The sequence below is a fragment of the Lolium perenne genome, chromosome 1 (genome assembly GCF_019359855.2).
Source record: "Lolium perenne isolate Kyuss_39 chromosome 1, Kyuss_2.0, whole genome shotgun sequence".
Classification (NCBI taxonomy): Eukaryota; Viridiplantae; Streptophyta; class Magnoliopsida; order Poales; family Poaceae; genus Lolium; species Lolium perenne.
Window position 1 is genome coordinate 80,010,869 of NC_067244.2, and position 14,296 is coordinate 80,025,164.

The 14,296-nt window shown below is 45.1% G+C and overlaps 1 protein-coding gene across 1 annotated transcript; it reads left to right on the forward strand.

The window, feature by feature from the left end:
• Positions 1–9,848: 9,848 nt before the first annotated feature.
• On the forward strand, positions 9,849–11,886 carry LOC127341518 (uncharacterized). Its single transcript, XM_051367413.1, has 4 exons — positions 9,849–10,094; positions 10,189–10,282; positions 10,391–10,508; positions 10,588–11,886. Exons 1-4 carry the CDS (start codon positions 9,908–9,910, stop codon positions 11,782–11,784), a joined length of 1,596 nt encoding a protein of 531 aa, XP_051223373.1. The 5' UTR covers positions 9,849–9,907; the 3' UTR covers positions 11,785–11,886.
• The last annotated feature ends 2,410 nt before the right edge of the window (positions 11,887–14,296 follow it).

Here is a 14,296-nt window from a genome sequence, read left to right on the forward strand (position 1 = left end):
GATTGCTATATTTGTGCTAGAGCTTTTATTTTGAAAACATGAAACAATTTTGTCAACGGTAGTAATAAAGCATATGTGTTATGTAAATTATACCCTACAAGTTGCAAGCCTCATGCATAGTATGCTAATAGTGCCCGCACCTTGTCCTAATTAGCTCGGATTACCTAGATTATCATCGCAATGCATATGTTTTAACCAAGTGTCACAAAGGGGTACCTCTATGCCGCCTGTACAAAGGTCTAAGGAGAAAGCTCGCATTGGATTTCTCGCTTTTGATTATTCTCAACTTAGACATCCATACCGGGACAACATAGACAACAAATAATGGACTCCTCTTTAATGCTTAAGCATTCAACAACAATTAATTTTCTCATTAGAGATTTGAGGATTGTTTGTCCAAAACTGAAACTTCCACCATGATTCATGGCTTTAGTTAGCGGCCCAATGTTCTTCTCTAACAGTATGCATGCTCAAACCTTTCAACTCATGGTAAATCACCCTTACTTCATACAAGACGAACATGCATAGCAACTCACATGATATTCAATAAAGAGTAGTTGATGGCGTCCCCAGAAACATGGTTATCGCTCAACAAGCAACTTAATAAGAGATAAAGTGCATAAGTACATATTCAATACCACAATAGTTTTTAAGCTATTTGTCCCATGAGCTATATATTGCAAAGGTAAATGATGGAAATTTAAAGTTAGCACTCAAGCAATTTACTTTGGAATGGCGGAGAAATACCATGTAGTAGGTAGGTATGGTGGACACAAATGGCATAGTGGTTGGCTCAAGGGTTTTGGATGCATGAGAAGTATTCCCTCTCGATACCAGGTTTAGGCTAGCAAGGTTATTTGAAACGAACACAAGGATGAACCAGTGCAGCAAAACTCACATAAAAGACATATTGTAAAAATTATAAGACTCTACACCGTCTTCCTTGTTGTTCAACCCAATACTAGAAATTATCTGGACTTTAGAGAGACCAATTATGCAAACCAAATTTTAGCAAGCTCTATGTATTTCTTCATTAATAGGTGCAAAGTATATGATGCAAGAGCTTAAACATGAGCACAACAATTTTCAAGTATCAAATTATTCAAGACATTTTACCAATTACTACATGTATCATTTTCCGATTCCAACCATATAACAATTTAACGAAGAAGATTCAACCTTCGCCATGAATATTATGAGTAAAGCCTAAGGACATATTTGTCCATATGCAACAGCGGAGCGTGTCTCTCTCCCACACAATGAATGCTAGGATCCATTTTATTCAAACAAAACAAAAACAAAAACAAACCGACGCTCCAAGCAAAGTACATAAGATGTGATGGAATAAAAATATAGTTTTACTAGAGGAACCTGATAATGTTGTCGATGAAGAAGGGGATGCCTTGGGCATCCCCAAGCTTAGACGCTTGAGTCTTCTTGAAATATGCAGGGGTGAACCACCGGGGCATCCCCAAGCTTAGAGCTTTCACTCTCCTTGATCATGTCGTATCATCTCCCTCTCTTGATCCTTGAAAACTTCCTCCACACCAAACTCAAAACAACTCATTAGAGGGTTAGTGCACAATTAAAATTTACATGTTCAGAGGTGACACAATCATTCTTAACACTTCTGGACATTGCACAAAGCTACTAAAAGTTAATGGAATCGAAAAATCCATCAAGCATAGCAAAACAGGCAATGCGAAATAAAAGGCAGAATCTGTCAAAACAGAACAGTTCGTAAAGACGAATTTCTAAGAGGCACCAGACTTGCTCAAATGAAAATGCTCAAATTGAATGAAAGTTGCATACATATCTGTGGATCACTCACGTAAATTGGAATAATTTTCTGAGTTACCTACAGAGAATTAGGCCCAGATTCGTGACAGCAAAGAAATCTGTTTCTGCGCAGTAATCCAAATCTAGTATGAACCTTACTATCAACGACTTTACTTGGCACAACAATGCACAAAACTAAGATAAGGAGAGGTTGCTACAGTAGTAACAACTTCCAAGACTCAAATATAAAACAAAAGTACTGTAGTAAAAACATGGGTTGTCTCCCATAAGCGCTTTTCTTTAACGCCTTTCAGCTAGGCGCAGAAAGTGTATATCAAGTGTTATCAAGAGATGATGCATTAACATTACCTTGGGCTTTACACTTACCCTTCTTGTTCCTTTTCTTTCTCTTTGATTTAGGGAATACATGTCTACCCCCCGATGTAGAGGTGAATTTTAGGGTGCCTTCTCCCATATCTATGACTGCTCCCAATAGTTTCAGCAGGGATCTTCCGAGTGTGATTTGTCCTGTTCCTACACATTCAATAACAAGATAATCAATGGATATTGTTCTTCCAAGAATGGTTGTATGCGCACCTGCGGCTATTCCCTTAGGAATTATAACAGAGTTATCAATAAGAGTTATTCCTTCTCCCCCTTCAACGAATCCCCAAAGTGCCAAAGATTCATGAATACTCTTAGGCATAAGGCAAAATTCAGACATAATATCACAATTAGCATGAAGAGTTTGATCACCGATAACAATTTTAACAGTAGGATCCCATAATGAAGGTTCAGAGTTCACTAAAACTTGATCAAGACGGTTACGAACATATCTATAATTTTCGTTCAAGCGAGATGCTCTTGTCTCAAGAGTGTTTAATCTATTATAAATGCTAATAAGGGCTGAATCAAAGTTATTAGCTGAATCATGTGATGCAACCAATTTCTTTATGGCATTAAAAGCTTGATCCCCATTGCAATGAAGGAAATCTCCTCCCACTAAAGCATCCAAGGCATATCTATAGCGAATCATAAGACCAAAATCAAAGTTACTAAGAAGAAAACTTAGAGTCATTTGAGGTTCAGCTTTACAATAAGAATAAAAAATTCTGGACCAAGCATCTTTAAAACTCTCCTCATCCCCTTGTTTAAAAGTGAAGACTAATTCCTCAGGTGAGGAAGTTACAGGTGCAGAACTGGACATGGTAACAGAAGTAAAATGCAAGAAACTAAGTATAATGCAAGTAACTAATTTTTTTGTGTTTTTGATATAGCAAACAAGATAATAAATAAAGTAAAACTAGCAACTATTTTTTTTTGTGTTTTGATATAATGCAGCAAACAAAGTAGTAAATAAAATAAAGCAAGACAAAAACAAAGTAAAGAGATTGGGATGTGGAGACTCCCATTGCAGCGTGTCTTGATCTCCCCGGCAACGGCGCCAGAAAATCTGCTTGATACGCGTACAGCACACGTCCGTTGGGAACCCCAAAAGGAAGGTGTGATGCGTACAGCGGCAAGTTTTCCCTCAGTAAGAAACCAAGGTTTATCGAACGAGTAGGAGCCAAGAAGCACGTTGAAGTTTGATGGCGGCGAGATGTAGTGCGGCGCAACACCAGGGATTCCGGCGCTAACGTGGAACCTGCACAACACAACTAAAGTACTTTGCCCCAACGAAAGAGTGAGGTTGTCAATCTCACCGGCTTGCTGTAACAAAGGATTAGATGTATAGTTTGGATGATGATTGTTTGCAGAAAACAGTAGAACAAGTATTGCAGTAGATTGTATTCGATGTAAAAGAATGGACTGGGGTCCACAGTTCACTAGTGGTGTCTCTCCCATAAGATAAATAGCATGTTGGGTGAACAAATTACAGTTGGACAATTGACAAATAGAGAGGGCATGACAATGCACATACATGATATGATGAATATTGTGAGATTTAATTGGGCATTACGACAAAGTACATAGACCGCTATCCAGCATGCATCTATGCCTAAAAAGTCCACCTTCAGGTTATCATCCGAACTCCTTCCAGTATTAAGTTAAAAACAACAGACAATTGCATTAAGTATGGTGCGTAATGTAATCAATAACTACATCCTCGGACATAGCATCAATGTTTTATCCCTAGTGGCAAAGCACATCCACAACCTTAGAACTTTCTGTCACTGTCCCAGATTTAATGGAGGCATGAACCCACTATCGAGCATAAATACTCCCTCTTGGAGTTACTAGCAAAAACTTGGCCAGAGCCTCTACTAATAACGGAGAGCATGCAAGATCATAAACAACACATAGATATAAATTGATAATCAACATAACATAGTATTCTCTATCCATCGGATCCCAACAAACACAACATATAGCATTACAGATAGATGATCTTGATCATGTTAGGCAGCTCACAAGACCCGACAATGAAGCACAATTAGGAGAAGACGGCCATCTAGCTACTGCTATGGACCCATAGTCCAGGGGTGAACTACTCACTCATCACTCCGGAGGCGACCATGGCGGTGAAGAGTCCTCCGGGAGATGATTCCCCTCTCCGGCAGGGTGCCGGAGGCGATCTCCTGAATCCCCCGAGATGGGATTGGCGGCGGCAGCGTCTCTGGAAGGTTTTCCGTATCGTGGCTCTCGGTACTGGGGGTTTCGCGACGAAGACTATATGTAGGCGGAAGGGCAGGTCAGGAGGCGTCACGGGGGCCCCACACGCTAGGGCCGCGCGGGCCCCCCTGGGCCGCGCCGCCCTAGTGTGGCGGCGCCCCATGGCCCCACTTCGTCTCTCCTTCGGTCTTCTGGAAGCTTCGTGGCAAAATAGGCCCCTGGGCATTGATTTCGTCCAATTCCGAGAATATTTCCTTACTAGGATTTCTGAAACCAAAAACAGCAGAAAACAGCAACTGGCTCTTCGGCATCTCGTTAATAGGTTAGTGCCGGAAAATGCATAAATATGACATAAAGTATGCATAAAACATGTAGATATCATCAATAATGTGGCATGGAACATAAGAAATTATCGATACGTCGGAGACGTATCAACATCCTCGTCTCCGCGTGCCTCGGTTATTTCTATACCCGAGCTCTCTTTCCTTGTGATAGCCATCGTGCTTGAAGTACATATATCTTGCTATCACTTGTGCTACATATATCTTGTGCCTATCTTGCTTACCTCTAGTTGCTATTGTTACACTTAGTTGAGCTTAGCATATTTAGGGTTTGTGCTTGTAAACTAAACGATAGTTTAATTCCGCATTCTTACAAGTAAAATCCGCAAGAGTTTGTAATTGCCTATTCACCCCCCCCCCCCTCTAGGCGACATCTCGATCTTTCAATAACTAAACCAAGTACTAACATAGCATGCACACTGTCACCTTCACACTATGAAAGGAGGAATAGATCACAGCAATACTATCATAGCAATAGTTAACTTCATAATCTACAAGAGATTACAATCATAACCTACGCCAAGTACTACACGATGCACACACTGTCACCATTACACCGTGCAGGAGGAATAGACTACTTTAATAACATCACTAGAGTAGCACATAGATGATATTCAACTAGATCACATAAAGAGAGAGATGAACCACATAGCTACATCGGAGCCCTCAGCCCCGGGGGTGGATTACTCCCTCCTCATCATGGAGACAGCGATGACGGTGAAGATGGCGGTGGAGACGGCGGTGGAGATGACTCCGGGGGCAATTCCCCGTCCCGGCAGGGTGCCGGAACAGAGACTTATGTCCCCCGAATTGGAGTTTCGCGATGGCGGCGGCTCTGGAAGGTTTTCTCGGGTTTCGTCAATCGGTGTCGAGGATTTAGGTCAGGGAGGCCTAAATAGGCGAAGAGGCGGAGTCGGAGGGGCCACGGGGGACCCACACACTAGGGTGGCGCGCCCCCCTTGGCCGCGCCGCCCTGTGGGGTGGGGCCCCCTGGCTCCCCTCTGGCCCCTCTTCGGTGCTCTGGAAGCTTCCGGGCAAAATAAGATCGTGGGAATTAATTTCGTCCGATTCCGAGAATATTTCCTTTGTAGGATTTCTAAAACCAAAAACAGCAGAAAACAGCAACTGGCACTTCGGCATCTCGTCAATAGGTTAGTTCCGGAAAACGCATAAAAACGATATAAAGTGTGAACAAAACATGTAGGTATTGTCATAAAACAAGCATGGAACATCAGAAATTATAGATACGTTGGAGACGTATCAAAAACCTTGGAGCCCATGTCCTCTTTTTGGCTTCAATTGAGAACTCGCACTCCCGAATGGTGAGCGGGTTATTGTAGTCGACACGTCTAGTGCGTGGCGGTGTTAGCAAGTGGGAGCAAGCCAAATGAAGCAAAGAGGGCCTCCTACATGTGCATTCACATGTCTTTAGGGACACACGGAAAGCCCGGCCTCCGTGTTGGACACCACCTTGTGTGGTGCCTCCCGGCTCATTCACTTGGTAAACCCAGTCAACATTGTCATAACATGTAGCCTCTTGGGAGTCCGCCTTCCTCGCCTGAAAATCCATGAACTCTTGAACCTTCGTTGGGAACTCGCAATTCATAGCAATTTCCTTCTCCGTTTCATCGGTGTAGTTCTGGAAATAGACATTCAACTTCTCAAATGTGTATTGAATGATTGCCGTCACGGGCAATGCACGGACACCCTTCAACACATTGTTGAAGCACTCGGCCATGTTGCTTGTCATTTGGTCATATCTCCTCCCATCCTCATCATAAGCTCTTGCCCACTTTGAGTTAAATATGAGGTGTCTATGAAGAAACTCTTGACCACCCGCATTGAGGTCTTTGTGCTTCAGCAAGCCGTTGTACAGGTTTGCGAAGCGGCGCTCAGAATAAGCGAGGCAACAATCTTGAAGAAGGTCAGACAACTCTTTGCTCTTGCATGCCCGGTAGAAGTTTGCACAAAAATGCCTCATGCACCATCGGTGATGCAAGGGAGCATGACCGGGAGTTGCAAGCTCCACCGCATTGAGAATTCCTTGATGACGATCGGAGATGACACACACTTCCTTTGAGGGTGGTATGACCCTCGTCCTCAATATATGGAAAAACCATTCCCAGTTATCATTGTTCTCAATCTCTACCAATGCAAAAGCCAGTGGTACTAAACGGTTGCTAGCATCATTTGCTATTGCCACCAATAGTGTGCCCTTGTATTGCCCGGTCAAGAAGGTACCATCCACGGCTATGACGGGCCTACAATGTTCGAATGCCCTCGTGCATTGCTCGAATGACCAAAATGCACGGTGAAATACCCTCACTCTTTTACCATCATGCAATGTCATTTTGGTTGCGGAAGGCTCCACCACATGCACCATGCCCGGGTTAGTTGCGGCCATCGCTAACAACAACCTAGGGACTCGGTTGTATGCTTCCTCCCAATCACCGTACAACATCTTAAATGCGGCTTGTTTGGCCTTCCATGCCTTCCCGTACTTGACGTCGTAGGCAAACCGGGGTTTGACCGTATCTTGCACGGACTTAATGCTCATGATAGGAAGTGATGATATCTCCGCCGAGAGCTTGTATGCAATGAACTCGGATGTGAGTTGACGGTGGTCCGGCTGCGCATCCTTGCCATCAAGCTTCGGCCCCCGGCACATGTGAGTGGCTACACAACTTGTTATGTGCCAAGAGGGCCCTTTTTTGAAAGGTCTTGCACGGACAACCCATGGGCACCTTTTATCCACACATTTTAGCGTGTACCGCTTCTTCAAGTCCGAGTGAACAACGAGGTAAGGGCGATGATGCTTAATGGAGAACTCCTTCAACCATATCTTCAATTCCAAGAAGGTATCAAATGTGAGCCCTTTAGAGATCATAGCCGTCCTACCATCCACATCTCTCTTGGATAGTGGCCTAGCTCCAAGAAGTAAACTTTTGCCACCATCAACCACGGCTCCATCCGCAAGACTAACATCACGGAACAATGGTACCCGGATATCCCGTCCGGTTACCTTCTTGAAGATCTCGGCTCTTTCGGCTTCCTTAGCCGTCAAGCCATCCTCGTCAACCTCCTCTTCGGGTCCATCATCATCCGAGTCCGACGCATAGCATCGGGAATAAGGAATGGAGTGGTCCATCTCCTCTTGCGTCCAATATTTATCCAAATCACCGACATTGTTGCCATTCATCTCGAAACCATCATCACCATCGTCATGCTCGTCATACTCATTATCCAACGGAGGTTGTTGGGAAATGGGAGATTGGACAATGGGAGATTGGGTGGCCTCTTCTTGGCTCATGGGTGGAGGACTCCTCTCTCGAACGGGGGAGGAGGGCCGGTTAAGGTCAAGCTCGATACGAGCATCAACCGTCTTGGTTGCAAACAACTCCAAAGCCTTATCTTGTGACCCGGCCACCGTCTCCTTGTAAACGGACCAACGTTGTTCGGAGTTGATACGCATTGTCTTCCAACGAGTGTGCATTCCAAAACCCACATTATGCCTTCCCTCTAGGTCAACCCCATCATTTGGCTCATTCCAATTCAACTCAACCCTCACTTGTGCTACCACCTCCGCAAAGCTAGGGCTAAGGTCAAACACCAAGTCAACCTCTTCCGGGTCCGGCTCTATGTTTCCCTTCAAGAAAGCATCCTTGTCCACATGATGAACATGAACAATTCTTTCCATCCCCCTAGAATAATGGGAACAACACATACACACATGTGTTCATTAGTTACCATAATCAACATAATCTACCCATACAAACTAGCACACTACCATTTCTCCTACTTCAACAACCCTAACATCCAACCAAATCCATCTCCACCCTCAAATCAACCAAATCCACATCTAGGGTTTCACATGTAGATTCAACCAAATACACAAAATCAATGGATGAAAAGAAGGGGAACGGAGGAGATTACCTCAAGGAACGAGTTGGGAACGATCTCCACGGACAGATCTGATGATTTGGTGGTGGATTTGGTGGGGGGAGAGGGGGGAGAGAGAGAGAACCGGGCGCCTTTGCTCAGTGAAGAAGAACAGAGGGAGGAGAAAGAAGATGGGTCGGGCTGGGCGGGCTGGCGCGGCCAAACTTAAGTGGATGTGTGGCGCCCTTGCCGCGGGAGTGTGGCGCCGATGTGAGCGGCGCCACACATGCTGCCACGTCGGATCGGCTCACCAGCTCAGCGTCGATGGGCCACGTCGGATGGGTTTGTGGCGCCGGCAGCACGGGCGCCACATGGGTATGTGTGGCGCCTATGAGCGGGGCGCCACACAAAAGGGTTAGATGAGTGAAATAGTTTCGCCGGGGGGTCAGTCTGTGCTTTTCTTTCACTTTTGGGTTATTTTTGTGCAAATCGCCCGAAAGGTATGGGTTGCACGTGCACATTGCTCAGAGTGCATCGCTCAACGATAGTTTTTTTTTGTGTGTCCTGGGTGTGTTCAAGCTTTGCACGTCTGGGGATTATTGTACAGTATGCAGGACATTTTCCAGGACAGATAATGTACTCTGAAATGCCTGCCGACGGAAAGAGGGAATCGAAATTGCAGTACGATAAATTCATATGATGGTGTTGAATTCACTAGAGATATATAAAATATCGGGAATGGCTAGAAATCAGGCGCCTGATTTTTAGTATGTATCAGTCGATGCTTTTAGCCTTTGGATTTTGCCTCGCGATTTATGCAGTGTGAGAACATAGTGAGTTTCCACTAGGTTGAAACTAAGAATTTAATGAGTTTTAACTAGGTTGAAACTGATAATTAGTACTATTTTTATAAGTTACAATTATATTAAAACTGAGATTTATCACATGATATAGGCGACTGAGACATGACCTAGACTCGCCCATAAAATAAAACAGGAGAATTTACAATGAAATTGGTGAAACTTTGATGAGTATAAAAAAAGGTACTAAGTAGTGTCCAAACTTGGACCGTCCAGCTGAAATAGAAGAAGCAGAAGGGCTAGGGAAGTTGCAAATCCAGACAGTTCCAACGGTTTTGTACTCGATCATACCATCCCGCTCTCTCAATTTCTCTTCTCTTCGTCGCATTTAATGGTTGCTTAACCCCCTCCCATTCTCACACCATCCTTACAAGTTAGTAGAACAATCAAGTCAAGGATCGCCGTCCGTTGCAACGCTGCATTATCACAGAAGAAATGAGCAGCAGGCTCCTCTATGATCCGCATCCGAGGACGACGAAGAAGGCATCCGCGTCTGCTGCCGCGGTGCAGCTTCTCCTGCGCCGCAGCGGGAGCGGGAGAGCTGCGGCCAAGGACGAGAGCATCGAGTTCTTCTCCGCCCTACGGGAGTGCCAGCATGACCGTCGCGTCTCCGGCCAAATCGGTGAGAATGATTCTGATCCTCCTCCTGAATTCCTCTTATGCTTTTCCTGGTTCTGCACTCTGATTGCTAATTAAGAAGTGCTTTTGGGATGCAGGGATAGGACCAGCCGATCGGAGGGGAAAGGCGAGGCGGAGCGGTGGCGAAACGGAGCTGCTATCGACAGAAACCGGGAAGCACGACTACGATTGGTATGGACTAGCAGAACGTGATGATAATTCCAAGCATTCACAGGGGACACTGCTATAATCCCTCCTTCTGTTGCACTATTCCTCATGGCCTCGCTTCATCATTCGTAGGCTTCTGACTCCTCCGGCGACACCTCTCTGTTTCCCGGTGGCTACTAGCGGCACCACGGCGGCGCTGAACCGGCTTACAAGAGCTACATCAGCGTCATATGCTAAGAGTAATTCGCCGGTATGTGCCTCGTGATCGTGATTACCTTAATGTGAAGATTCAGATTAGATGCTAATCTTGGCAAATATGTACGATGCAGCTCTCCCTGACACGCCGGGAAAATGGGAACCCGACGTCGAGGCTGGCGAGGAGCAGCTCCGCGTCGCACTCCTCCTCGGTCAACACGTCGGCGTTCGCATCGTCCTATCGCCCGTCGCAAGTCAGGACACTGTCGTCGGCATCTTTGTCGTCGATCAACGCCCCAAGCAACGCGTCCAGGAGATCCACGTCGTCAGGGTCCGCGGCGACGAGCCCACGCACGCCGGCCACGGCAAGGAGCGCCGCGGCGGCCTCTTCTCCGACCCGTTCCCAGGGCAAAGCACAGGTGTCCTCCTCTAGCTCCGGCGCCGCGAGGCAACCAATGGGATCGTCGTTGTCAAACTCCAGGCCCTCGGCGCCGACGATCGCGCGGCCACGCGCTCCCACGACCGCTGCCTCGAGCCTCAAGTCAACCAGAGTGGCCTCAGAGCACCCCACACAAACAACCAGACGTGGCGCCAATGCAGTGGCACGTTCGAGGTTCGCGAGCCAGCTGAGTTCCGCAATGTCAACGGCTCAGCCCGCGCAAAACGACGTGCGCTCCAGTATCACCAAGCCGCGATCTGCGCCGACGGCCGTGAAGCAATGCCACGGCAACGGGGCGGCGGCGATGAGCAGGACAGCGTCGACCCAGAGTTGGCTCTCTGCCTCTCTCAGCGCGTCGAGAGGAGAATTGTTAGCCAGTAAAGGAGCATCACGGAGCGGTGACTACAGCCGAAAGATCAAGGTCACACCGCCTCGTCAAGCCGCCGGCCTCGCCTCAGCCGCCACGAGCAGCGGCCTCACGAGGACCGGCTCTCGGAAGTCGGCAAACGCCGACGCGAAGCGCGCGGTGAACGAGGACCTCAGACCGACTGTCCAGCACCGGAGCATGCACTCCTCCATAGCGTCGAGAAGCCGCCTAGGATCCGCGTCCACGAGCTCAGCCGCCGGCTCGATCGCCAGGGGCCGCCGGGCCACGACTCAGAAAGGCAAGGCCACGGTCACCGCGCGGGTGACCGGGGCGGACGCGTTCCCGAGCACGCGGTACGACGCCATGCTGCTACGGGAGGATCCCAAGAACCTTACGTGGCTGAACGGATGCGGCGAAGACGACGGCGATGAAGACGGAATTTGCGGTGTGGGTTTGGTCGAGGGCTCGCTGGAGCTGGAGCCGTTCAGCGTGGCGGTCACTGGGACGAGCGGTGCAGCGGCGTGATTCTGAATTTGCCGCCAATTTGGCTGGTAATCACTGCAGTGTACATAACTCTGTTCGGGAATCAGGAGCCAGAACATGGGATTTTGAATGGACATGGTTGAATTTTGCGTCACAACTAAATCGAGACTCGATTAGGTTTCTTGTTTCTATCTACACAGCATTTTTTCATACTCCAACTGTAAATTCAAGTCGTTTTGACTAATACCGAGGGTCGAAATTGAGAATCAACTTTCTCAAAATATGTAGCTTCACCGAAAATGATTGTACTTTTTTTTCTTTATGGATCTAGTAACGTGGGGTAGTTCATGTTATAAATGTTGCTAAAGTTTTCAATAGTGATGATTGGAATCTCCATGAAGATTTATTTTTTTCATAGAGCCGCATGGAAATCATCGATCCATGTGCTAGAATCTTATTTACTTCCGTTTTCTCTCTCTCTCTCTCTCTCTCTCTCTCTCTCTCTCTCTCTCTCTCTATTTTGGTTTTCTTGTGTTTTCGTTGGGTTTCATATCTAGCATAGCTTTGTTGAGCTTTGAAATTAATTTTCAAATGCTTATCAAGTAGTATTTAAGACACATATGAACCAAGAACAATTGGGGGTTTCGGCAAAACTTCATTACTTGAAAAGGCATATATTCACAACATTTTCAATAATAATGTAATTTTAAATCAAAAACCTGTCATCTGAAATTATACGTGGCCATAAAGGTAGAATTGGGTTTTGAAGCTCGAACAAAAATAATAGTACATGCCAAGAACTCACACACCAAGTGCACTACACAGAAATGTTTGTATGCTAGGTTTTCTTATTTGAAATCCATCATGCATTAAGATTATTTGAATTATGATGATTATTTAATAAAAATCGATTTTTTTTGCTAGTAAGAAAAACATCGAGTTCACAAACTTCGAAAGAAAAAATTGTCCCTATTTCGGACAACATGGGTCCTCGTGGAGAGATGTCAAAACAATGTCGATGTTTATATTTTACCCTCTATATATTGGTATATGCTTTAAAGTTATTTGTTGTTGTATTTTTATATCTATCTGTAAGTAATTTTGTTTCAGCGGTGTTCTTTTTATCCCACAAGAAACAAGTTAACAAAATTTGAGTACGTCATAATTTTTTGATGCTAGAGTATTATCCTCAGATACCAATATAATATTTACTTTGTAACAATGGAACATTTGACATGTTTTTATAATTTAATCTAAACATAGAAGAGTTTTCTTTGAATATCTAAAAGAGAGGCAAACGAAATATATGTCACTAGCTACGATGGCAAGTGAAGCAATCCAGTTGTTGGGCCTGATCACTAGGCAGCCCAACTAATTGGCAGATATGGAATATGCTGCGTGGGATCAGACTAGTGGGCTGAACCCCTCGACGAGATGTGTTTAAAAAGGACTAAGGCTCGAATGAAACTCGCAAACTGCAGAGAGTGAAAATGTGAAATGGATCCTCAGTGAGCTTGAAGAAAGCTATGTGTAATCTTTAGGTATAAAATGTAACTCCAAGGTAAGATAGCGACCCAAGCTTGGAGTTGCTAGATTAGGGCCAAGACTAAGTTCAACTTGTAATGATATGTAACAAAAAGAAAATGGGAGGAAAAATTGGTTGTTTTTTCAACTGCACCGATCGTCTAATAAGTTAGATCTGAGCCATCTAGTATTTTTCAACAATTTCTTCAGCTGCGCAAAAAAACCTATTACAACAAATCATCGCAACATTTTTTTGTAGAAGATGTATGAGAAACGCATAGAAATTTCACAGTATTTAAAAATAGTAATGCAGCAAATAGGTGATTATACCACAATATTTTGCAATATTTTTTTAGGAAGATGTTGCAACCGTGCAAATATCTTGGCAACATTTTGGAAAGAAAGTAACGAAAAATGGTTACATAACCAAAAAAGCAGAAAGACGTTACAAAAACCATGCAAAAAAATCATAGCATTTCACGCCTGATTTCACGATAAAACTTAGATTTTGAAAGCATAGATGAAACACAAAAAAATCCGAGGAAAACACAACTTGTATCAAACGCCTAGAAAATCTTATAACATCATGTGTGTGCTTTCTCAATAAAAGTCACGCGCTTTGTTACAATTTGAAAGCACATATACAACATCAAAGAATCCACGAGAAAAACTTACATGTGCCATCGTCAATGGTGGAACGATCTCTTCGATCCGACATCGCCCCACGGTAAGCCAACTCACCAGAGCCCTGTCGTAGGTAGATCAAGCGACCCCGTACCCAATCCCATTGGATCCTCGTCTTCCCAGGTTTGAAACGGTCAAGATCTTGAATTTGAAATCTCCATGGGAAATTGCTAAGCTACGGTTGTGGGGTTTCCATGGAAGAGGAGGGAGGGGTAGAGGGGCGTCGGAGCAATATACATGCGTAGAGTGGCGGCAAAATGTAGCCGGTGGTAGGGTAGCGGCGCGTGGATGCACGATTGGTCGCCTAATTGAAGAGTTTTCCAACCAAAACAGGATTACTATTCTT